Here is a 26,455-nt window from a genome sequence, read left to right as displayed (position 1 = left end):
ATACGCCATTCCCAAAACCTTCAAAATGCCACTGTACCTAAAGATATACAATGGTACTACAGATCCAGAAGATCATATCATCCACTACGCTACAGCGGTGAAGGGCAACGATCTCTCGAAGGAGCAAGTACCATCGGTGCTACTGAAAAAATTCGGCGAAACCCTAACAGGGGGCCCCCTAACCTGGTATTCACAACTGCCGGTGCGGCCAATAACAACGTTCGAGGAAATGGCCGACAAGTTTGTCACCGCCCATGCAGGAGCTTGTAGACATGTAATTTTGACCCTTCCCAAGATTTTACATATTTTAATGTTAAATATTTAATTTAGGTCTAATATCGCTACTTTAACTAATTTTGACTCTGTTACTTTATTTTGTTAAAAAATAAAAATTACAAAAATATTTTCTCTTATTTAGCTAATTGATATTTTATTTAGTTACTTTTAGTTTATTTATCTTTCATAAAATTAAAAAAATATAAAAATATAATTTTATTTTTAGTATTTAGTTTTATTTTAGTAATTTATTTTAATTAGGAATGATTTTACAATTTTATAGTTATTATTATAGGAATTAATAATTTTTAGTCTAGTAGAGTTAAATGACCATTTTTAAAGTTATATTTGGCCAAAATATGGCCCAATTCGGATCGAGCCCATAATTTTAAAGCCCATAATCCCTAAGCCCATACTCCTCTAACCTAAAAATACCATTAAAATCTTAGACGTTAAGGACCAGTCGTTTTTCACACAAAGAGAACCCTAGAAGACCCTTCTTCTTCCTTCCTCAACAAAACTGACTGAACCCTAGAGAAATAGAGGGAGCAGCCATTTTTCGATATTGGTCTTCTCAGCACATAAACCTTAGGACACAAAAGATGAAGCAATGATCAGAAACCCTCACGCCTCTTCTCCTTCCTCAGGTAAAAACCAGACCCCTAAGACTCCATGAACGCCATTCTAGCTCCTCCATGAACTTCTTCTTCAACAACAACATTAGACCTAACCCTAGAGAAGCTATTACCCCAGTCGTTCCTGCTGCTTCATCTTTAATCTTCAGAATCTCTCTCCCATACACCAGCTGACTCCTTCTTCGTCCAGACACCCTTAGCAGCAGACAGAACAAAAGAGAAGCTAGAACAACTGCTAGGGTTGGCTTCTTCTTCATCCTGACACCCTAACGCCACTCCCCCTATTCACCATCAAATCAAGCCCCATTAATCTAGTAGCTGATGATGAAAATACCGCGAACAAGCAATCTGAAGAGCTTTCAGCTTTTGAATCCCAGATGAGATGCCAGTTCAATGAAAAAACTGAAATCGAAGTTGAGCATTTGTAAAAATCTCCTTGGACAGAGTTGGGCTATCATCTCGCATAGCCGCCTGCCGATATTCACAATTAGTGAAGTCCTTGTTCAAGTTTCCGGCGCCGCTAAAGTTTTCCGGTCTAAGGCTCTTATCGGCGTCTATTTCTGTTGGTCTAAGTTGAGGTTTCCGTTGCCGTCGTGGTTCTGATTCGGTCAGTTGGTTCAAGCTTCATTTCTTCTGTTCGTATTGCAATTTGTTCGATTTTTGATCTGAAATCCGTGTATATGTTTATGATATATGTGTGTGTGTGTGTGTATATATATATATATATATATATATATATATATATATACACACACACACACACATCATATTGTCTGTGTTTGATCATACTACTAGAATTTGTTTGAATTTATGTTCAATTAGTATATGATCTTCAATTAAGTGTTATTGAGTTGGTTTAACAAAAGTTAAGATTGAATTCTTAAAGATCAAAATTGGATCGCAACTATTTGCGTGTTTCTTTGGCTGTATTGGATCGCTGGCTGTATTGGGTCGCGAGGTGATATTAGATGTGAAAAATTAGACCGTGAACATTTAATTATTTTGCTTTCATCATTTTCTTAAACGTTAGGAGCATGCTTAGGCCGTTAATATTTGTAAACATCATAGCTTGCTCTAGGCGTGATTAAATTAATCATCGTGGCTACGGGTACGATTCCCGTTGTGAGCACGTGATTTTTGCCCCGCATGAATTACTCCTACAGAATCCCCAAAATTAGGATTTTTCTTTTTTATTTGGTTTTTAGGAATTAATTGCCCAATTTTCGTGTTTGTTTACATTTTGTGCGCATATTTAATTTTATTTAAATCATAAAAAATAGCAAAAAATATCACGCATTGCATTTAGGATTTAATTTTATATTTTTAGATTAATTAGTAAAATAGTTTATTTTACGAAAGTGGAAAAATCACAAAAATAGCTCGTTTTTGCATTTTTAATTTTTAGCTTCGAATTTTGGTAGTTTTCTTTTAATTTGGTATTTAATTAGTTGTAGTAATTATTATTTAGAGTTAATTAATTTAATTTGGTAGGATAATTTGGTTTAGGGATTAATTTAGGTTTTATTTCTAATTTTTGAAAAGAAAAGATGCTTTTAAAATAAAAGAAAAATGGGAAAAGGAAAAGAAGTGAAAAGAATCAGATGTTTGGGCCAAATCCATAAAATTCCTCAAAGCCCAATTAATTCAACCCCTATACCCAACCAAATCAGCCCAGATCCGCGTCCCAACCCGGTCCAAACCCCACTAGTAACCAAAACGACACCGTTTTGATCTCGCACCATCTAAGCCGTTGATCTTACTCAATCGAATAGATGGGAATTGTGGGCTTGGAAGTATAAAACTGTCCGACTGACCCCCTACCCCTAACTCATCTCTTTCATCTTCAAAGACACCCAAGCCTAACCCTAATCCGCCGCCCCAAAATCCTTAACACCTCTGGTGGCAGTGCCACATCTGTTCAACCCCAAATCAACACCAAAGAATCTCCATGGCTGCCTCTTCCCCAACCCGGCACCATTTCCCCTCGAATCACCCTAATCCTCTTTGAATCTTAAATCGAAGATCGGAGCCCTAAAATCTCAAGACCCCAAATCAGTGAGTTGATGAAATTTTGAGTCCGAAATCGATCTTAATCGTGTGTTTTTGCTTGAGAACATACGATTAAGGCCCGTTTCGGTCAAAAATCGAAGATTCCTTTAAAAGTTTTCAAGATTTTACCCGCCTGGTTTTAGGTATTTTCAGTTTCGTTTCCTTCCTTTCATTTTTTTTTCTCTTCTTCTTCTTTTTGTTTCATTTAAAGTCCTAGTCTTTATCTCCTTTTACTTCGTCTTTTTTGTTTCTTTTCGTTTTAAATTACTTATGTATATGTTTTAAAATCAAAGTTGTTCGTGCATGTCATTTAATTTCTTTGTTCTGTGTGTTATTTCATTTTTTAGTTTTCAAAGAAAGGAAATCCGAATTTCTCTTGGGCAATTCTATCTAGCCCAACGATTCTATATGGGCTCTATTAGACGGAGGCCCAGGAGAAAGGATTCAGCCCGGTTTTGTAGACCAGGTCTGGTGTGAACCATTGAGTTAGTTTGACACACTGGTTTCCTAAGAAAAAAGGGGGACTAGGGTTTATTTTAGGAATTCTAAGTTAGGGAATCTTCAATAACTGAACAAGGAAGCTTCTTAGAAGCTGGGGTTGGGACTTGTGTGAAAATCTGACTTTAAATTAAGGATTAAATAGCAAAAACGAAAACTTCAAAAGGAAAAAGTGCAAAAAACTGATCTCATTATGGCTGCCCTAGTAACTTGCCTATAAAGGCATTATTACTTGAGGCTCAATTCAGATTTCAGAGAGCTAAGAAACTCAGAAAAAGAGAACGGCTAAAATTTGAAGAAAAATCACTGTTCCATTGAATACATTTCTGATTTTTTTTTGAATTCCAACTTGCTTAAGGCAATCTTTGGTTCAGTGGATGTATGCGATGGCTTGAATTTGTTCTTCTTTTAAAGTCTGGGGTTGAGTTTTGGGTCAAGGTTACTGTTTCATTGCTTATTCTTGAGCTGATTTCACTGTTCTACTGCTGAATCTGAGACTCTGTTCTGTTGCTGCTGCCTACTGATCCTTACTCCTTCTTGCTTTCCCCTTATTTCCAGGTACATGATCTCTGAATTCTACCTCATGTAAGGCTTGACTTGAAGAGTGAATTGGAAAGCAAAGTTTAGAGCATATCATCAGTTATTTTGTGACTCAGTTGTATTGTTTTTTTAATGTTTTTTAGTAACTTGATGTGTACATCGTCTAGTTGAGCTTCTGTTTTGGATAGTGAACTTTTACTATTGTAGCTAACTTGAGACTATTACGAAAACTTGGGGAACATTTTGTTGTGTTGAATCAGTAGTTAGAACCTATATTCAATCATGCTAAATCCTATAATGTGTATTGCATTGGAGTCTTGTCTGCTATAATAAGTTCATTTAAGTTGATACAACATATTAGTTGTGTTTGGATGGGGCTGTGTTCATGTAATCGTAGTTAAATGTGTTCTTAATTTTAGTGAGTATGAAGTCATGCTTAAAAAGGGGGAAATGGTCCAGAATACTCTAAAAATTGAACTATGCGTTGATTTGATCCTGGTTTGTTTATGAGCATGTTTAAGTTGAATTTGTGGCTTAAAATTCAGAATGTTTAGCCGATTGCTCTGTGCTTGAACAGTTAAAATGCAGAAGCAAAAAATGTTAGTTTAATTTCACGTTTCATGTAGTCTTTGGTGATTGGCATTTAATGGGTTACGTACAATTGCTGGTTTCAAAAGGTGGGCCCTAAGGCTGGCCCATTTAATGAGAGTTCAATCTCAGACTCGAGGGCATGATACTATGCCTTTGGGCGTTCATTCTCTCATTGTAATTGGGTTCGTTTTGGGCCCAAGCATGAAGGCATTCGCAAAAATGGGACTCAGACCCGCTTCGTCTTTGTTGAGCCCGGTTTTCCCGTTAATTATCTGTGATAGCCCAAGTCTTTTGTTTAAATAATTGAACCTTTTCTTTAATGCAAGACCTTTAGCTAGTTCGCATAAAATCCCAATTCTCTTAGTATTTAGTTAATTGGATTCCGTTAATTGGGTGAGGTGTGCCATAGTAAATAACATCAATAGTTTATGGCCCTCAAAAGCTTAGTTCGAGCTTCCTTTAAAATCTGAATCGAAGTGTGTCCTGCCAAATAAAATCTCAAATGTGTGGCCCTCATTTAATTATTTCTTTTTAAAAAAATCTTTAGAATTCGAAGCGCACCATTTAGCAAATCTCCATGGCCCTCGCAAAGTTAAGAACGCGTAGCTGCTTTAGGCGCGTTATTTCTATGATATTACCTTCCTAAACTCGGGTGTGCATTTTATGTGACCCAAATCCAAATCTTAACAACGTTGAATAAAATGTGCTTCGATGCGGGTGCATTTTATGTGGCACGATCTAAAAACATGTTTTAAACGACGTCAAATCTTCTTTAAAATAATTAAAAGCGGTTTAATATGTTAAAATTGCACCATAGGCTAAAACATGTTTAAAATCAGATAATTAGGCCAATAATAACAATTGAGTGACCGTACTAGAACCACGGAACTCGAAAATGCCTAACACCTTCTCCCGAGTTAACAGAATTCTTTACCCGGATTTCTGTGTTCACAAACTGTAATATAGAGTCCATCTTTCCTCGATTCGGAATTTGAGTCGGTGACTTGGGACACCATAAATCTCCCAAGTGGTGACTCTGAATCTTTAAATAAAAATAATCCCATTTCGATTGTCCTTTAATTGGAAAAAGTCCCTTATATACTTCCTTCCGGGGGTGTAGGTAAAAGGAGGTGTGACAGCTCTGGCGACTCTGCTGGGGAACGAACCCAGAATCTCTGGTTCAGGGTTCAAGAATTCTAGCTTAGAATAATTGTTATAGTTGGCTTTATCCATTATCTGATTTTGTTACATGATTTGGGCCTAATGTTCTAATTGATTGCTTTTACCGCTTTGATATTCCGTGAACTGTATATAAACTGTTGTGAAATCCCTCTTCTCTCTGAGTCTTCTAAATCATGAAGAAGTGTGCACTTCGTGTGACTTCTTTTCTGTTAGAGTCATATTCCAAATTTAGAACGAGGTTCGGACAAGTTGCAAAGCCGGTGAAGCTTCTGTATTCCCGGTACGCTGCCCCTCTCCCCCCCCCCGGCTCGAGCTATCCGCTCAAGTAAGCCAGGTCTAGAACAATAAACCCAGGTTGTGAACCTAGTACAACGAGACCTCATGCCGGATTCCTAGTAGGAATGTTTGCTTGCATCATGTGCATTTAACTTTGGAGACTCAACACAGGGGTTGGGTCTGTCTAGGACAGGTACACCAAAATAGAAAAGACCATCCTGACACATCTTACTTGCTACTTATTGTGCATTTATTTGCCTCGGACCTGCATGCTGACCGGCTTGTGAATATTGGGAAAAGTCGAGAAAAGGAAATAACAATGTAGAGGGTTAAAAGAGTTAATCACCTGTTTTGAGAAAAACCAATGTCCAAACAGTGCTGAAACTCTGCCGAATTTTTGAAAAAAAACGAAATGAAAAATGAAAAAAAGTGAAGAGTTTTATTTTCAAAAATAGTTTGTTTTACTTGCCCGAACTACGCCAGTTTGATTCTCACAGGGTGTGAGATACGTAGGCAACCCCCATCGGGTCCAACTTCTCTTTTGTAAAAGCAACCCAAAAAAATAAAATTTTTATTTTCATTGCAAATAAAGTAAGATGATGCCATTCTTCTCAAAATAGCCGAATATCCCTCAAAAGAGCGCCGGAAGGCTGTTTTTGCAAGAACAACCACTTTTAGTCACATTTAAAGGTTTTGACTGGTTAGAGACATAGCCTTAAAATCTTCGTTTTTGAAATGCTGAAAGGCCGTATTGGCAAGGCCGGATATTTTTGTGAAAAGTTTGAAAACAACGGTCATTTTTCTTTAGTCAAAATGAGTCATAGTTATCTTTTAATTAAAATTACCTTAATAAATGTGCAGGACGAGCACAATTCAAAATGAACCTTTCTCAGTCCGTGAAGAGATCCCTTTGGAGTTACATATGTGGTGACATGATTTGGGGGACGACAGCAGGAAAGTTGTGACAAAAGCGTTGGGCAGTCTTATCGGGCTCTTGAAGGTTAAGCCAAGAAAAGACGTGATTGAGGCCTTGATACCATTTTGGGACCCAACACATAATGTATTCCATTTTGCTGATTTCGAGTTAACTCATACAGTGGAAGAGATAGCAGGCTATGCCGGCTTCGAGGGGAATATTAGAAATCAATACCCGGTAGCACCGAGAACAGTAACCCCTCACAAATTTTTGGACTTGTTAAGCATCAGTCGGTACATCCGAGACGGAAATTTGGCCAATGGATTTTGTACCTTCTACTTTTTGTATCGACGTTACGGGAATCCCCGTGGCTTTGAAACGCCAGATACCGGTCTTACTCACGCGGGAAACCAAGACAAGTGGGAAGCTCGGAGAGGAATAGCTTTTATAATGGCGTTCCTGGGTATTTTGGTTTGCCCCAGAAAAGACGGGAACATAGAGTTGGGGCTTGTGGGGATAGCTGACTTCTTGATGAAAAAGGCAAATGGGACTATAGTGCCGCTGATCTTGGCGGAAATTTACCGAGCTCTGACCCTTTGTCGAGAAGGAGGGAAGTTCTTTGAAGGGTGCAATATGCTGTTACAACTATGGATGGAGGAACACCTTTGCTACCATCCCGGATACTTGAATTGTGGTATGAATGGCCTTGAATGCATCGAAAAACATGAAAAGTGGGTAGAGGGTTATGAGTTCCCAGATGGTACGGAAGCATGGCATGCTCATTTGAGATCTTTGACTGCAAACAAGATCGAATGGACGATCGGGTGGCTCTCGGTCAGTGAAGTAATCTATATGTCGGCTGTTTGCTGTTGATGGGTCTTCAGAGTATCCAGCCTTATGCTCTGCACATAGTCCTACATCAGTTAGGACGATACCAGACCATCCCACACGATGAAGATTTGAGTCAGCAGGTCATCGAGTTAGAACCAAAAGCTGCCTTCCCGGAAGAAAAGTGCGTTGGATTTGGCATCAGTGCAAATTCTTAGGGCTTAATACTCAAGTACGAGATCTATCCAGAGGCGAGGTGGAGCCTAGTTACACTGCTTGGTATGGTAAAAGATCCCGAGTTCATCATGAGCCTGAAAGGCCTGCAAAGAGACCCCATGTCCAACAGTTCACCGACGGAGCACAAGTGCAATGGGACTGGTTGACCAAAGAAAACGAGTACAGGGTTACTATAAGCAAATTGGAAAAACAAGTCAAAGAACTTCAATTCAAGAATAGCTTGCAAGCCGCGACGGACGAAAGAGAAAAGAAAAAGCTAGCCAAAGAAAATGAGGCCCTTCGAGCCCAAATTCAGAAAATGAAAATAGCGGCAGAAAACCCCGCTCGAAGTGCCAAAGATGAAAAACTCATAGATAACCTGAGGCAGAAAGTGAGTGACTATAGTTTTTATTTGAACAAAGCAGAAAGTGAACTAGCCATGGCTCAAAAGCAATTGGCTAAAAATACAGATGAACGAGCATGCCTGGTTAAGCATTTAAAAGAAAAGTACGACAATGACGTCGCGGGATTAAAGAAAAGGGTCATTGCCACGGAAAATAAAATGATCAAACAGGCGAAAGACTTCAAGGTTGAAAGGGAACATTGTTATACAGAATTGGCACAATTAGAAATAGATTTGCAACAACTTCAGGAGCAGAATCATGTGGCCGAGCAAACTTTGGAAGCCAGGGCCCAGCAGATCGGGCGTTTGTTACAAGAAAAAGGTGTCATAAGAGAGAGAATTAGAAACATCGCCGATTACATTGTTGTGAAGTGCCAAGCCTGTGAGGATATGACTCGCACCACCTTTTTCGCGGCAGTGATGACATTTGTTAAACATATAATGAGTGACTTGGATCGACTTCAAAGGGATTTTGCATATAGGCCCGCGGCGAGACCGAATTATGTCCCGCGGGCACCAGGAGCATTAATGTATTTATGATTTTTCATTTGAGTCTATATTTCCTTTTCTGTTAGAGTCTGTCAGTTGTTTTGAGTCTGTATTTTCTTTCTGCTGGAGTCTGTCAGTTGTTTTTGAGTCTATATTTTCTTTTGTTGGAGTATGATAGTTTATATTCGGAGTCTATATTTTGTCTTTGCATCAGAGTCTGTTAGTCTGTTGGTTTCGAGTTTTTGTAATCAAAGCATTTGCTTTTTATGAAAATTGAAAATCCCAAAATATTTTATTACTTACTTTCACACTTATCTCCTAGAACTACGCTCGGTCTGATTCATGCGGGGTTATGATACGTAGGCAATCTCCATAAGATTTGACCATAACCAAAAGAGAAAAGAGAGAAGAAAAAGAAAAAGAGAGAGGAAAAACAAGAGAGAAAAAGAAAAGAAAAGAGAGAAAAATAAGAAAACCAAGAGAAAGAAACAATGGCAAAACAAGAGGGAAATGAGAGGATAAAAACAAAGAAAAGGCAAAGGCCAGAATGAAAAGAGAGAAAAAGGGGGAAAAGAGGAATTGCAAATGGAAATAACGAAAAGCAGGGATGATGCAAGCAGCCGATCAAATGCATAATAGAAACGGTTAACTGCTTAGGTGCATTCATTCCCCGAAATGTGCAGTTACCAATTTGTTAAAGCCCTAATCACTAACAAGGTCGTTGTTGATATACTGAGTTCAGGCAGGTGGTTAGTTGATTGGCATTCTGGCAACTCACTCCTACAACACCCGATCAAAAGACAAGCTGAACATGGCCAACCAAGAACCGGAGGCAAGTATTGTTGATCCGTCAAAAGAGGTGGAAGAATTGGATGTTTATACGATGAAGGAAGAGATGTATAAGTTAAAGGAGCAAATGGCTGAAATGTACCAAGCCTGGGCAAAGGGTCATCCACCACCGGTTTATCCCGCCAACCCTGCTTATATCCCACCATCGGCCCAACCTCAGGAGCCTCCCACTGTGAACTCATCTCCAGCCTTTCCCCTCTACCAACAATGCTATGACACCACTTCCCATACTTCTCAAACTCCACCACCCAAACAAGTCCCATACCCTCCTCCACCAGTCACTCCCATTTTTATGGCACCTCCACCTGCTGTATTACATCGATCTTCCAGTGAACCTCTGTTCCAGACTCACGACAACCAGTATAATCCCCCTGAACCCACCTTCAAAGTTCCGGAACCATATTCTTACACCCCTCATCTTGATCTCCCGGCAGAGACCGAGAAGCCACCCAAAAATCCCGAACATGAGGAGATTATCAGAAAGGTCAAAAGCTTGGAACAATCGTTTAGAGATATGAGGGGGTTGGGAGGTCAAGTAAGTGTGGCATATAAGGATTTATGTCTGTTCCCAGATGTTCAGTTACCAGCAGGGTTCAAGATGCCTAAGTTTGATCTGTACGATGGGCATGGTGACCCAGTAGCACACTTAAGAGGATTTTGTAGCAAGATGAGAGGGGCGGGCGGAAGAGATGAATTATTGATGGCATATTTCAGCCAAAGTCTGAGCAGATCGGCATTGGAATGGTATACTAGACAAGACCACAATAGGTGGTACACATAGGACGATTTGGCCCAAGCCTTCGCCTGCCATTTTCAGTACAATCTTGAAATTATCCCAGACCGTCTGTCATTGAAAAAGATTGAGAAAAAGCTTGGTGAGAGTTTTCGAGAATATGGATTCTGTTGGAGGGAGCAAGCCGCGAGGGTTGACCCTCCAATGAAAGAAAGCGAGATGGTTGATTATTTCTTGCAGGCCTTGGAGCCCACTTATTTTGGTCATTTGGTGTCAGCAGTGGGCAAGTCCTTTAATGAGGTTGTAAAAATGGGAGGCATGGTTGAGGAGGGACTCAAGTCCAATAAGATCATGAGTTATTCAGCAATCAAAGCGACCACCCAGGCCATTCAAAACGGTACTGGAGGTGTACTTGGGAAAAAGAAGAAAGAGGATGTTGTGACAGTTGAGTCAGGAGCTTGGGTCGGACCCAGGGGCCCTTCACGTTACTACAACCAACCTCGACCCTATCACCAAACTTACCCCCACACTCCATATAGCCCACCACAACACTATTACCCACCACCAGATCCCCATTTTTCCATCCATCATGCACAAATATACCCTCAATCTCCTGCCCATGTGCAATGGCGTGCGCCAACTCTACATAATCCTTACCTAGCCCCGCAAAATACTTATCCACCACTGAGAGCCTACCGAAATTCCCCTGGAACAGGTTTCAGGCCCAATCAGGCCACCAAGAATGAGAGGTTACAGAAGAAGAAGACTTTCACTCCATTGGGAGAATCCTATACCAGTTTGTTCCACAAGTTAAGGCAATTGGGTATGCTGAGTCCGATCGAGCCAAAATTGCAAAATCCTCCCCCGAGGAATCTTGATCACTTTGTGAGTTGTGAATATTGTTCTGGTGCTCCGGGGCACGACACAGAGAAGTGCTGGCAATTGAAAACAACTATTCAAGAGCTCATTGATACTAATCGGATTGAGGTCCAGGCTCCGGAGGCACCTAATATCAACCAGAACCCATTGCCAGCCCAACATGAGACAAATATGATTGAGATAGTGCATAAGGGAGGGGAGCCTAAGAAGCCTTCGCAAACTGTCATGATAATTCGGTCTAGTGAAGCCAGGCCGTTTGAAAAGTCAACATGTGAAAAGTCTGTGATCGAGTTGAACGGGACAAATAGTGAACCATCCATGGTGGTCAAGAAAGGGTCCTCAAGTGACATTGCAGGGAAACCTGAAAGAGCGAAAGTGTTTGTGCTAGGAGTGGCAAACAAGCCTGTGGTAGTTGTGGAGGGTGCCTGCACAGATCCTGTCATTATCAAGCCGCTAACTTAATTACTAATAGTCAACAACAAGGCAGTCCTGTGGAATTATGAACGAGTGACAATGACTTACAAGGGGAAAGAGGTTAAAGAAGAAGTTTGTGAGACCCATGGTCTGACTCGATCGGGGAGATGCTTTGCCCCCGAAGAGTTGAGAAAAGCTAAAATCTCCAAAGATAACCCAGTATTGGCGAAGAAAGCTGTGACCGAGGAAGAAGTAGAGGAATTTTTGAGAAAGATGAAAGTGCAGGACTATTCCATTGTGGAGAAGTTGAGGAAAACACCGGCTCAGATTTCATTATTGTCATTATTGATCCATTCAGACGAGCACCGTCGGGCTTTGATGAAGATCTTGAATGAGGCCCACGTTCCTGACAAAATCTCAGTAAACCACTTGGAAAAGATAGCTAACAAAATATTTGAGGTAAACAAAGTCATTTTTTTTGATGATGAGTTGCCTGTGGAGGCTACTGAGCACAATAGAGCCCTCTACCTGATGGTGAAATGCAAAGATTCATTGGTTACTCGGGTACTGATTGACAATGGTTCCAGAGTGAACATTTTCCCTCTCTCCACTCTGAACAAGTTGAAGGTGGAGGATGAAAGAATTCATAGGAACAATATCTGTGTTCGGGGATTCGATGGTGGAGGGAAAGATTCAGTTGACGACATAGTGCTTGAGCTTACAATAGGGCCAGTTGAATTTACTATAGAATTCCAGGTGCTCGATATGGCTATTTCTTAAAATCTACTGTTAGGTCGACCCTGGATTCATGCTGCTAACGCGGTCCCGTTACTCTGCATCAAATGGTCAAGTTTGAATGGGATAGACAGGAAATTGTTGTGCACAGCGAAGATAATTTGTGTGTTCCCGGTGATGCCATTGTTCTGCTCATAGAGGTTGAAGGCGACAAGGGGCCGTGGGTTTATCAGGTTTTTGACACGGTATTGGTAGAGAAAATTCCAGAAGGGAAGTGCGTGCCAACTCCAAGAGTAGCTGCTGCATCAGTCATGGTAGCCGTTGAAATGTTGAAAAATGGTTTTGTACCGGGCAAGGGTTTGGGTGCATCTCTGCAAGGTATCGTACAACCGATTTCTCTTCCTAAAAACTTGGATACATTTGGTCTAGGATTCAAGCCCACAGTTGCAGACGTAAGAAGATCTAGAAAAATGAAACATAAGGCATGGGCCCTTCCAAAGCCGGTCCCGCGTCTTTCCAGATCATTTGTCAGGCCTGGTACTAGAAAGCGCCCAGTAACGATGGTTCCCAGTTCAGTGGTTGATATGGATGGAGATTTGATTGAAAAGTTTGAGAGGTTATTCGCCAATGTGAACGTGTTAGAGGCTGGAGAGGGTTCGAGTAAGGCGGATGTGCAATTTGTTGGGCCCAGTGCAAAGATTAACAATTGGGAAGCTACTCCTCTCCCCACCAGGAAGGAGTTTTGGTAGTTTGCTTTGATTTTCTTTCAGTTTATCTAAATTACTCCAGGGTTATAATTCAGATTCTATGTTCCGTCCGTTTGGATGTATAAACCTTGTTATCTTTAATTTCAATGAAATGCAATTTCTTTTTTTTCCCTTCCTGATAGTTTTATTTGTCTTTTCTTTTCTTCCTTTTACAGTTCTTTTTATGCTGGCTTCAATGATATGACATGCATGAGGAATCTCCGGCCCAGTCTTAAAAGCCAATATAATTCTGAAATAATAATTCAAGAAATAGAGTGTGATGATGAATCAGAATACGATGAGGATGAGGCCTTTGAAGAGATTAGTAAGGAACTAAGCCATTTTGAAGAAAAACCGAGGCCTAACCTGAGTGATACAGAAGCAATCAATTTAGGGGACCAAGATAATGCCCGGGAAACTAAAATAAATGTCCATCTTGAACCACAACTCAGAGAGGAGATAATTAAAGCACTGTTCGAGTATAAAGATATTTTTGTATGGTCCTATGACGACATGCCGGGTCTAAGCACTGACTTGATGGTTCACAAATTGCCCACTGACCCGACATTTCCCCCCTGTCAAGTAGAAGCTGAGGAAATTTAAAACTGATATGAGTGTGAAGATTAAGGAAGAGGTCACCAAACAGTTCGAGGCCAAAGTCATTCGGGTCACCCGGTATCCCACCTGGTTAGCCAATGTTGTGCCTGTGCCGAAGAAAGATGGCAAGACTAGGGTGTGTGTTGATTATTGAGATCTCAACAAGGCAAGTCCCAAAGATAACTTCCCATTGCCGAACATCCATATATTGATCGATAATTGTGCCAAACATGAGATTGGTTCTTTTGTGGATTGTTATACGGGCTATCACCAAATCTTAATGGATGAGGAGGATGCAGAAAAGACGACATTCATCACTCCATGGGGAACGTACTGCTATCGGGTCATGCCATTTGGTTTGAAAAATGCTGGGGCAACCTATATGAGGGCAATGACGACCATATTCCACGACATGATACACAGGGAGATCAAGGTTTATGTGGATTATGTGATTGTAAAGTCTAGAAAGCAGTCTGACCATGTCAGAGATCTAAGAAAGTTCTTCCAAAGGCTTCGCAGGTACAATCTCAAGCTCAATCCTGCAAAATATGCGTTTGGTGTTCCGTCTGGAAAGTTGTTGGGATTCATAGTCAGCTGTTGAGGTATTGAATTAGACCCTTCAAAGATCAAAGCTATCCAGGAATTGCCACCCCCAAAGAATAAAACTGAGGTAATGAGTCTGGTAGGGAGATTGAATTATATCAGCAGGTTTATTGCTCAGCTCACGACAACTTGTGAGCCTATCTTCAAATTGTTAAAGAAAGATGATGCAGTCAAGTGGGCAGATGAATGTCAGGAAGCATTTGATAAGATAAAGAGGTACTTGTCAAACCCACCTGTGTTGGTCCTGCCAGAACCAGGGAGACCTTTGATTCTGTATTTGACGGTCTTGGACAATTCATTTGGTTGTGTGTTGGGTCAGCATGACATTACCGGTAGGAAGGAGCAGGCCATCTATTATCTCAGCAAGAAGTTCACATCTTACGAGGTTAAGTACACTTATCTTGAGAGGACGTGTTGCGCCCTTACTTGGGTGGCACAGAAGTTGAAGCACTATTTGTCATCTCACACTACTTACCTCATCTCTCGTTTGGATCCGTTAAAATATATCTTTTAGAAGCCTATGCCTACAGGGAGGCTCGCAAAGTGGCAGATTTTGCTCACAGAATTTGACATTGTCTACGTGACTCGGACTACGATGAAAGCACAAGCATGGGCCAACCATTTGGCTGAGAATCCTGTGGATGAAGAATACGAACCTTTGAAGACTTACTTCCCTGATGAAGAGGTAATGCACATTGATGAGTCGGAACAGATTGAAAGGCCAGGATGGAAACTTTTCTTTGATGGGGATGCTAATATGAAAAGCGTTGGGATAGGAGCGGTACTTGTTTCTGGAACAGGGCATCACTACCTTGTTACGGCTCAGCTTCGGTTCTACTGTACTAACAACATGACTGAGTACGAGGCATACATTTTGGGTTTGAGGATGGCTGTGGATATGGGTGTCTAAGAGGTCTTGGTCTTGGGCGACTCGGACCTTCTGGTGCACCACATTCAAAGGGAATGGGAAATACGAGACTTAAAACTCATACCGTATCGACAATGCTTGCAGGATCTTTGTTAACGGTTCCAATCAATAGAGTTCAGGCATATTTCAAGGATTCACAATGAGATCGCCGATGCTTTGGCGACTCTGGCGTCAATGATGCACCATCCCGATAAGGCTTATATGGATACTTTGCAGATTCAGATCCACGATCAGCATGCTTACTGTAATATGGTGGAAGAAGAGCTCAATGGGGAGCCTTGGTTTCACGATATCAAGGAATACATTAGGATGAGGGTGTATCCAATACAAGCCACAGGTGATTAAAAGAGAACAATTAGGCGGTTAGCAAACGGTTTATTCTTCAGCGGAGGGGTTATGTATAAAAGGACTCCATATCTTGGGTTGTTGAGATGCATAGATGCTAGGCAGGCTACGGCTATTATGACCGAAGTACATTCTGGAGTCTGTGGACCGCATATGAGTGGGTATGCTCTGGCAAAGAAGATTCTTCGAGCAGGTTATTAGTGGCTCACCATGGAGCGAGATTGCATCATTTTTGTGCGCAAATGTCTTCAATGCCAAGTACACGGAGACTTGATTCATTCTCCGCCATCTGAATTGCATACAATATCCGCACCATGGCCCTTTGTCGCTTGGGGCATGGATGTCATTGGGCCAATTGAGCCATCAGCATCAAACGAGCACAGGTTTATTCTGGTGGCCATAGACTATTTCACCAAGTGGGTAGAGGCTAAAACATTCAAGTCTGTAACCAAGAAGGCGGCGGTTGATTTTGTGCACTCAAATATCATTTGCCGGTTTGGGATACCAAAGGTGATCATTACAGACAATGGGGCTAACCTCAATAGTCATCTGATGAAAGAGGCGTGTCAACAGTTTAAGATTACACATCTCAATTCCACCTCATATCGCCCCAAGGTGAATGGAGCAGTCGAGGCAACCAACAAGAATATAAAGAAGATACTTTGGAAAATGGTGGAAGGGTCCAGGCAATGGTATGAGAAGCTGCCTTTTGCATTGTTGGGTTATCGCACTACTGTTCGTACTTCAGTAGGAGCAACTCCTTATTTGTTGGTATATGGCACGGAAGTAGTGATACCCGCGGAAATTGAAATTCCTTCCCTTCGGATTGTTGCAGAAGCCAAAATTGACGATGATGAGTGGGTTAAAACCCGCCTGGAACAATTGAGTTTAATTGATGAGAAAAGATTAGCAGCAGTGTGTCATGGCCAGTTGTATCAACAAAGAATGGCAAGAGCATATAATAAGAAGGTGCGTCCACGGAAGTTTGAAGTGGGTCAGTTAGTATTGAAACGTATTCTTCCTCATCATGCTGAAGTCAAAGGCAAGTTCGCCCCAAACTGGCAGGGGCCGTTCGTCGTGACAAGAGTGTTGTCCAATGATGCTTTGTATTTAACGGATATAGAAGGAAAATGTATAGAAATGACCATCAATTCTGATGCAGTCAAAAGATACTATGTATGATTTCTTTGGTCAAATTGGGTTTGTTTGTACTTGGCATATTTTGGAGATTGGAATGATGAAGGCATTTTGTTCTGCTATCTGAACACTTTATCCTTTGTTACCCCTTTTGAGCCTTGTTTATTTCCTTTCGTACCCCTCTTTTGGGAATCAGTGGAAAAATTCAAAATGCGAGAACAAACGACAAGTAAAAGAAAGAAATAAAAAGAGAAAAAGAATGAAAAGAAAGAAGAAGGAAAAAAACACAAGCAAAACAAAACAAAACTGCAAAAAGAAAAGGAAGAGAAAAGAAAAGAAGAGAAAAAGCACAAATACAAAACAATTTCTATGATATGAATTACGTTCGACCTGATTCCTTTTAAGGATACGTAGGCAGCCTCACGGTTCGGTCCCATCAAAATAAAAATCCAAAAGTCCCCAAACAAGAAACTGTGGCAGAAGATGTAGTTGTTGTCAGAAATCTGATTCTGAAAGTTGTAATTTTGAACCCATTCGAATTGTTTTGAGCCTTTGATATCCTTTCTTTCTAACCCTATCCAAAAGCCCGCGTTACGATCCGAAGAAAGACCTTCCGATTAGTCTTCGAGAGATGCCAAGTCAAGCAAGTGGAGGTAATTCATATCAAGGGCAACACTCTGGTCCAAGCAGAAAATATTGAAAATGAGAGAGTCTTATTGTTGAAAACCCTCATGGGCACCATAAGGCGACGGGAGCTGAGAGAAATCAAAAATGAGAGAGTCTTATTGGTGAAAACCCTCACGGGCACCGTAAGGCGAAAGTGAGTTGAGATATGAACCAAATGAGAGAGGCTTGTTGGTGAAAACTCTTCAGGGAACCGCAGGCCGAACAAAGTCAAGGTTTTGGTGAAGAAATCAGGTTATGGAAATTCCGAGGTAGCAAGTATGGCAACTGAAAGTTGATTGGTTGGACAGATTGGGCTGATTAATCCGAAATGCATGTTATGATCATTGGTGCCAGTAGTTCCACTCAGATAAGTCCCTCTTTCTTTTTCCCCTCAGATAGTCTTCCAGTTTTGCATTTCATTTCTTTTGGGTTAATTTTCTAAGATGTTCCCAATGTCATTTTTGTTTAAGCAAATAAAAAGGAATTTCAAAGATTACTACCAACTTCCAAAGTGGTACAAGGCGTAGGGTGGTCAAGGCATTGCTAGAAGTAGTATAATGTAAAGTGGGATACAAGGAATCACCATCGGTGGAACGGTTTGGTAATGTCATAGGAGATGCAAAAGTTCAGATAAAGGGATCAGAGGTGTAAAAAAGCAGTATGGGTATAGAACACTCGGGTCTTCAAAGGTCATGGGGTTTGAAAGTCAGACAGAAAGTCAAGCGTTTTAGGGCCAGTTCGGGGAAGTTAGTCAAAGCAAAACATGGCAGCGGAGAGTCCTCCAGTAAGAATGTCGTCAACTAACCATCATTTTAAACTGACAAGATTTTCCTTTGATTGAAACAGGGGCAAAAAAATTCGTTTGTTTTGGAGGAACGCTCCGTAAGGGAAAAACAAGCACTAATCAGATTTGACCATAAACTCTCAGGACCCTCCTGAAAAATGGAACCTAGTTTGAAATTCAAAACAATCATGAGTAGTAAAATCTAGCATAAATATACCCCGAGGAATGCAAGAGGGTTTCAAAGTTTGCATGTTTGAGATAGGATTCAAGTAGGAGTTTTCAGGGTCCTCCTGAATAATGGGACCTAGCTTTAAGATTTCCAGATGTACCATAAGTTCTGTTGTAGGGCAGCATAATTCGGCAGAAAAGATTTGTCACTCTTAAGATAAGATTTGACGTTTAAGTTTTCAGGACCCTCCTGGATAATGGGATTTAATTTTTCGTTGTCAGGACCCTCCTGGATAATGGGATTTAGTTTTAAGTGTTCAAGACTCGCCTGAATAATGAGATTTAGTTTTAAGTTTTTAGGACCCTCCTGGATAATGGGATTTAATTTTTCGTTGTCAGGACCCTCCTGGATAATGGGATTTAGTTTTACGTGTTCAGGACTCGCCTGAATAATGAGATTTAATTTTAAGTTTTCGGGACCCTCCTGGATAATGGGATTTAGCTTTCAAATTCATAGAGATATTTGGTAACATGCCAAACTGGGGCAGAAGTTTTCTTTCTTTTTGTCTATTTTGTGGAAATCAGGCGCCCACCTGGAGAACAAGTGAATACATTTCAAGTTCAGCAATCAGGCGCCCACCTGAAAAACAAAGGAATACATTTCAAATTCAGCAATCAGGCACCCACCTGGAGAACAAGGGAATACATTTTTAAGTTTCAGCAATCAGGCGCCCACCTGGAGAACAAAGGAATACATTTCAAATTCAGTAATTAGGCGCCCACCTGGAGAACAAGGGAATACATTTCAAGTTCAGCAATCAGGCGCCCACTTGGAGAACAAGAAAATACATTTCAAGTTCAGAAATCAGGCGCCCACCTGGAGAACAAGGGAGTACACTTCAAATTCAGCAATCTGGCACCCACCTGGAGAACAAGGGATACATTCAAGTTTCAGCAACCAGGCGTCCACCTGGAGAAAGGGAGGACATCTCAGATTACAATTCAAGGCGGCAACAAGGAGATTCCACCGGGAGAATACAAGTCAACAAGGCAACAAGAACCATAAGAGCAAGTTTGAAGATATAGATAGGATTTAATAATTCATAGATCATAGTTTAGGCTAGCTTCTTTTATTTTGCCATGGTGTAATAAGGGTTTCAATAAGTAGTAGCAGTAGCAGCAGCAACAGTGAAATCACAGCTTCATGGTAGTCCCAGCTACCAGACATTCCCGAACTACACTAACCTGATTCCTTTATAGCCAAGGATATGTAGGCAACCTCAGAAGCAGGGTGGGGTCAAATCTTTCAAAAATGTTTCCTACGGAGTATTCAAACGGGCAAAAATCGCTCGTATCTGCTCATTTTATCTTCGCACGAAAATTCTTCATGTTTCTGAGCAAAGAGGGGCAGCTGTGAGCACGTGATTTTTGCCCCGCATGAATTACTCCTACAGAATCCCCAAAATTAGGATTTTTCTTTTTTATTTGGTTTTTAGGAATTAATTGCCCAATTTTCGTGTTTGTTTACATTTTGTGCGCATATTTAATTTTATTTAAATCATGAAAAATAGCAAAAAATATCACGCATTGCATTTAGGATTTAATTTTACATTTTTAGATTAATTAGTAAAATAGTTTGTTTTACAAAAGTGGAAAAATAACAAAAATAGCTCGTTTTTGCATTTTTAATTTTTAGCTCCGAAGTTTGGTAGTTTTCTTTTAATTTGGTATTTAATTAGTTGTGGTAATTATTATTTAGAGTTAATTAATTTAATTTGGTAGGATAATTTGGTTTAGGAATTAATTTAGGTTTTATTTCTAATTTTTGAAAAGAAAAGATGTTTTTAAAATAAAAGGAAAATGGGAAAAGGAAAAGAAGTGAAAAGAATTAGATGTTTGGGACAAATCCATAAAATTCCTCAAAGCCCAATTAATTCAACCCCTATACCCGACCAAATCAGCCCAGATCCGCGTCCCAACCCGGTCCAAACCCCATTAGTAACCAAAACGACACCGTTTTGATCTCGCACCATCTAAGCCGTTGATCTTACTCAATCCAACGAACGAGAACTGTGGGCTTGACAGTATAAAACTGTCTGATTGACCCCCTACTCCCTAACTCATCTCCCTCTTCTCTTTCATCTTCAGATACACTCAAGCCTAACCCTAATCCGCCGCCCCAAAATCCTTAACACCTCTGGTGGCGGCGCCACCTCTGTTCAACCCCAAATCAACACCAAAGAATCTCCATGGCTCCCTCTTCCCCAATCCGGCACCATTTCCCCTCGAATCACCCTAATCCTCTTCGAATCTTAAATCGAAGATCGGAGCCCTAAAAGCCCAAGACCCCAAATCAGTGAGTTGATGAAATTTTGAGGCCGAAATCGATCTTAATCGCGTGTTTTCGCTTGAGAACATACGATTAAGGCCCGTTTCGGTAAAAAATCGAAGATTCCTTTAAAAGTTTTCAATATTTTACCCGCCTGGTTTTAGGTATTTTTAGTTTCGTTTCCTTCCTTTCATTTTTTTTCTCTTCTTCTTCTTTTTGTTTCATTTAAAGTCCTAGTCTTCATCTCCTTTTACTTCGTCTTTTTTGTTTCTTTTCGTTTTAAATTAGTTCTATTTATGTATTTTTAAATCAAAGTTGTTCGTGCATGTCGTTTAATTTCATTGTTCTGTGTGTTATTTCATTTTTTAGCTTTCAAAGAAAGGAAATCCGAATTTCTCTTGGGCAATTCTGTCTAGCCCAACAATTCTATATGGGCTCTGTTAGACGGAGGCCCAGGAGAAAGGATTCAGCCCGGTCTTGTAGACCAGGTCTTGTTTGAACCATTTGGTTAATTTGATCTATTGGTTTCCTAAGAAAAAAGGGGGGTCTGGGTTTATTTTAGGAATTCTAAGTTAGAGAATCTTCAATAATTGAACAAGGAAGCTTCTTAGAAGCTGGGGTTGAGACTTGTGTAAAAACCTGATTTTTAAATTAAGGATTAAATAGCAAAAACGAAAACTTCAAAAGGAAAAAGTACAAAAAATTGATCTCATTATGGCTGCCCTAGTAACTTGCCTATAAAGACATTGTTACTTGAGGCTCAATTCAGATTTCAGAGAGCTAAGAAACTCAGAAAAAGAGAACGGCTAAAATTTGAAGAAAAATCACTCTTCCATTGAATACATTTATGATTTTTTTTGAATTCCAACTTGCTTATGGCAATCTTTGGTTCAATGGGTGTATGAGATGGCTTGAACTTGTTTTTATTTTAAAGTCTGGGGTTGAGTTCTGGGTCAAGGTTACTGTTTCATTGATTATTCTTGAGCTGATTTCACTGTTCTACTGCTGAATCTGAGAATTTGTTTTGTTGCTGCTGCCTATTGATCCTTACTCCTTCTTGCTTTCCCCTTATTCCTAGGTACATGATCTCTGAATTCTACCTCATGTAAGGCTTGACTTGAAGAGTGAAATGTAAAGCAAAGTTTAGATCATATCATCAGTTATTTTGTGACTCAGTTGTATTGTTTTTTTAAATGTTTTTTAGTAACTTGATATGTACATCGTCTAGTTGAGCTTCTGTTTTGGATAGTGAACTTTTACTATTTTAGCTAACTTGAGACTATTACGAAAACTTGGGGAACAATTTGTTGTGTTGAATCAGTAGTTAGAACCTATATTCAATCATGCTAAATCCTATAATGTGGACTGCATTGGAGTCTTGTCTGCTATAATAAGTTCGTTTAACCTTGTGTTTGGATGGTGCTGTGTTCATGTAATCATAGTTAAATGTGTTCTTAACTTTAGTGAGTATGAAGTCATGCTTAAAAAGGGGAAAATGGTCCAGAATACTCTAAAAATTGAACTATGCGTTGATTTGATACTGGTTTGTTTATGAGCATGTTTAAGTTGAATTTGTGGCTTAAAATTCAGAATGTTTAGCTAATTGCTCTGTGCTTGAACAGTTAAAATGCAGAAGCATAAAATGTTAGTTTAATTTCACGTTTCATGTAGTGTTTGATGATTGTCATTTAATGGGTTACGTACAATTGCTGGTTTCAAAAGGTGGGCCTAAGGCTGGCCCATTTAATGAGAGTTCAATCTCAGACTCGAGGGCATGATACTATGCCTTTGGGCATTCATTCTCTCATTGTAATTGGGCTCGTTTTGGGCCCAAGCATGAAGGCATTCGAAAAAATGGTACTCAGACCCGCTTCGTCTTTGTTGAGCCCGGTTTTCCCGTTAATTATCTGTGATAGCGCAAGTCGTTTGTTTAAATAATTGAACCTTTTCTTTAACGCAAGCCCTTTAGCTAGTTCGCATAAAATCCCAATTCTCTTAGTATTTAGTTAATTGGATTCCGTTAATTGGGTGAGGTGTGCCATAGTAAATAAAATCAATAGTTTATAGCCCTCAAAAGCTTAGTTCGAGCTTCCTTTAAAATCTGAATCGAAGTGTGCCCTGCCAAATAAAATCTCAAATGCGTGGCCCTCATTTAATTATTTCTTTAAAAAAAATCTTTAAAATTCGAGGCGCACCATTTTGCAAATCTCCATGGCCCTCGCAAAGTTAAGAATGCGTAGCTACTTTAGGCGCATTATTTCAATGATATTACCTTCCTAAACTCGGGTGTGCATTTCATGTGACCCAAATCCAAATCTTAACAATGTTGAATAAAATGTGCTTCGGATTGCGGGTGCATTTCATGTGGCGCGATCTAAAGACATGTTTTAAATGACGTCAAATCTTCTTTAAAATAATTAAAAGCGGTTTAATATGTTAAAATTGCAACATAGGCTAAAACATGTTTAAAATCAGATAATTAGGCCAATAATAACAATTGAGCGACCGTGCTAGAATCACAGAACTCGGGATTGCCTAACACCTTCTTCCGGGTTAACAGAATTCCTTATCCGGATTTCTGTGTTCGCGGACTGTAATACAGAGTCCATCTTTCCTCGATTCGGGATTTGAACCGGTGACTTGGGATACCATAAATCTCCCAAGTGGCGACTCTGAATCTTTAATTAAAAATAATCTCATTTCGATTGTCCTTTAATTGGAAGAACTCCCTTATCTACTCCCTTCCGGGGGTGTAGGTAAAAGGAGGTGTGACACCCGTGACGTAGTTGTGATACATAATTTTTAAACCCGAGTGCATATTTCATGTGACCCGGCCATAACTTCTAATAATGCTAATAAAATAAACATGTTGTAGATCGTGGGTATGGTTCTTGTGACACGATTCACAATGTGTGCCAAATAAACAAGTGTATGACAATCGTAACTTATTCCAGAATAATTCCATAAATAATTAAAAGCGGTCAAAGGTTAAAAATGCACAATAGGTATAAAATATGTAATTAATCAGATAATTAGGCCAATAATGATAGTTGATCGACCATGCTAAAATTACGGAACCCGGGCAGGGGCGGACCTACATGCAGTGGCGGACCCAGGATTTTCATCAAGCGGATTCAATATATGAAGAAGTAATGCATAAAGAAATCAACAAAATAAATAATTATTAATTTAAAAATAATCTAATATATTATTCCAACTGTACTTTAAGAGTTTTCATTTCATGAAACCTATTCATAATTGTTTCATCAGAAACACTATTAAACATTTCTCTTTCAACATAAGGTACCAAAAAACCACTCATAAGTTCATCATTCATTCGATTTCACAATTCACTCTTGATCAACTTCATTGCGGGAAAAGCTCTTTCAACTGTAGCAGTGGCAACTGGTAGGAGCAACGCAAATTTTACTAGGCGAAACACAAATGGATAATTCAAATGCTTCTTTGTCTTAACTAGCTTTTCAGAAAGATCACTAAGTCCTTTTAAATTAGAGAACCTTTCATCAACATCACGGACATCAACGATATAAGTTGCAAGCTGATTCTCAAGAGTAATCATAATATTTTCATCAAAATCATCAAGATATAATTCAGCCAATCTCAATATCTTCTTAATGTCAAAATAAGAAAATGAGTCAACTGGATTCAAGCAAATGACTCCCATAAGCAAATCTGTTGTCTCCTCATTAAAACGCTCATTGAGTTCATGAAGTTGCCAATCAATAATCTTAATAAACACATTAACACGATAGTGATGTGAAATGGTATGCTCTGTAACTTTGCGTCGAGATCTTCTAGAGTTAACATAGAACTCATCAAAATTAGGTATCACTATGTCATGCTTGTTACAAAATGCAGACACTTTATCAATAAGTGGATCCCATCCTTCACCACTTAGCCTTTGCAATCATTTTCTTGCCACATAAACAAGTAGAACATCATTTGCAATATCATGTTCTTTCTACTCTAAGGATGCATTAAGCTCATTTGTGATCACCAAAACATTTCTCATTAAGTGTAACATGAAAGCAACCTCAAATGTTTGACGTGTTCTAAGATATCCTGTTGGCTTAGCTCTTTCTTCTAAAGACCAAGCATCAACAACGATAGTATCTAGAACATCAATAATAGAGCCAAACATATAAATAAAGTTCTTAAAAGATTTATAGTGTGATCCCCAACGAGTATCAGCAGCTCTAGCTAGACCAAGTTCTTGATTTAAGCATTTGCCAGTATCAATTACTCCCATATCTAATGCCTCTTGAAGTTTTTCTGCTTGAGATTGTCGAAGATAATCCATACGCTTAAAAGAACCCCCCCACTACATTTAATACATTAGAAACCAACAACACAAGTTCTCCCACTTCAAGACATTTTTTAAAGACTACAACAAGGGTTAGTTGAAGTTGATGAGCAAAACAATGAACAGAATGAGTTGATCTACTTCTTTTTGAATCAAAGTTTTAAGGCCACTTAGATCCCTTTGTATATTGCTTGCTCCATCATAGCATTGTCCACGTACATAAGATAAACTCAAAGAACATTGAACAATGTAATTAACAATTGCTTCCTTTAAACATAAATCACTAGTGTCACGAACATGTACGATCCCAATAAACCGCTCCACCACAGATCCCATTCTATCAACATAACGCAAAACAATAGCCATTTGTTCTTTGCGTGAAATGTCACAAGATTCACCCACTAACAATGAAAATGTCACCATTTAGATCTTCTATAATAGCTTTAATTGTCTCAAGCTTACATGCAGTGACAATATATTTTTGAATTTTATGAGAAGTCAACTTATCATTTTTTGGAGCCTTTTCCAACACAAGATCATGGATTTTATCACACCTTTTTGCATACCACTTAAGGATTTCAAGAAAGTTACCTTTGTTTAATGATTATTCATCTTCACGATGTACGCAGAATGCTAATCCTTGATTCAGAAGGAGTCTCACCACCTCAATTGAAGCCTTTAAACGAAGTCAGTGTTCGAGCTTTGTTTGAGTGGATTGCCTATCAAATGCAGTTTGAATTGACTGTTTTTGTTGCATTAGATTTTCACATTTTTTCTTTGCTTGGTTATGAATACTGCTCAGCCCTCCAATATGCATGTCTAATCTTTTCTTTTTATGCCAACTTTTAAATCCCATACTCGAAAATACATCACATTCACCTTGATGAATGCTTTCATCTTGAAATAAATAACAACACAAACAATAAGCTGCATCTTCTATCACGCTATACTCCAACCAATCATGATATTGATCAAACCATTTGGGATTAAAACGATGCTTTAAACCGGAAAAATCTCTTTTAGGAAACTTGTGATTTCCAGGTTGGTAAGGACCTCTTTGAAGGTATGCTCTTCTAATCTCATCAAGCTCATTTGGATGATAGTCCCTAATAGATATTTTTTCCTTTGGATCAGCCTTTAAAGAGTCCAGATCAACTCGTTGCCTTTGTTTTTTAGACGAAGGAGGTTGTTCTTCTAATTGGTTCAGATTTTCTTCTCCGGGAGGAGCATTTTGACGGGAAGAACTTGATTGTGGCAACTTGGAAGATACTGGAGTGAAATATCTCTTCATTGAATTTTGAAATTGGATTACCAAATTA

The 26,455-nt window shown here is 39.5% G+C and overlaps 2 protein-coding genes across 2 annotated transcripts; both read right to left on the bottom strand.

Moving 5' to 3' along the window:
- Window positions 1-24,155: 24,155 nt before the first annotated feature.
- LOC107804524 (uncharacterized) lies at window positions 24,156-25,133 on the bottom strand. The gene is made up of 2 exons (XM_075218473.1): window positions 24,799-25,133; window positions 24,156-24,732 (listed from the first exon to the last, which is right to left on the bottom strand). The coding sequence occupies exons 1-2, from the start codon at window positions 25,131-25,133 to the stop codon at window positions 24,156-24,158; spliced, it is 912 nt and encodes a 303-aa protein (XP_075074574.1).
- Window positions 25,134-25,229: 96 nt separating this feature from the next.
- On the bottom strand, window positions 25,230-26,427 carry LOC142161697 (uncharacterized). Its single transcript, XM_075218471.1, has 2 exons — window positions 26,016-26,427; window positions 25,230-25,537 (listed from the first exon to the last, which is right to left on the bottom strand). Exons 1-2 carry the CDS (start codon window positions 26,425-26,427, stop codon window positions 25,230-25,232), a joined length of 720 nt encoding a protein of 239 aa, XP_075074572.1.
- Window positions 26,428-26,455: the final 28 nt, after the last annotated feature.

Source organism: Nicotiana tabacum, chromosome 7, assembly GCF_000715075.1.
Source record: "Nicotiana tabacum cultivar K326 chromosome 7, ASM71507v2, whole genome shotgun sequence".
NCBI lineage: Eukaryota > Viridiplantae > Streptophyta > Magnoliopsida > Solanales > Solanaceae > Nicotiana > Nicotiana tabacum.
This window is presented reverse-complemented; position numbering and strand designations above follow the sequence as displayed.

Excerpts from the sequence above, each read along its gene's own strand:
- LOC142161697 (XM_075218471.1), bottom strand. The coding sequence starts at position 26,427 with ATGAAGAGATATTTCACTCCAGTATCTTCCAAGTTGCCACAATCAAGT. Across the intron at positions 25,538-26,015 it reads AGATGAAAGCATTCATCAAG|TGGGTGAATCTTGTGACATT; the intron begins GTGAATGTGATG and ends TTTCATTGTTAG.
- LOC107804524 (XM_075218473.1), bottom strand. The coding sequence starts at position 25,133 with ATGGATTATCTTCGACAATCTCAAGCAGAAAAACTTCAAGAGGCATTA. Across the intron at positions 24,733-24,798 it reads GAGCTTAATGCATCCTTAGA|GCTAAGTGGTGAAGGATGGG; the intron begins GTAGAAAGAACA and ends ATGATTGCAAAG.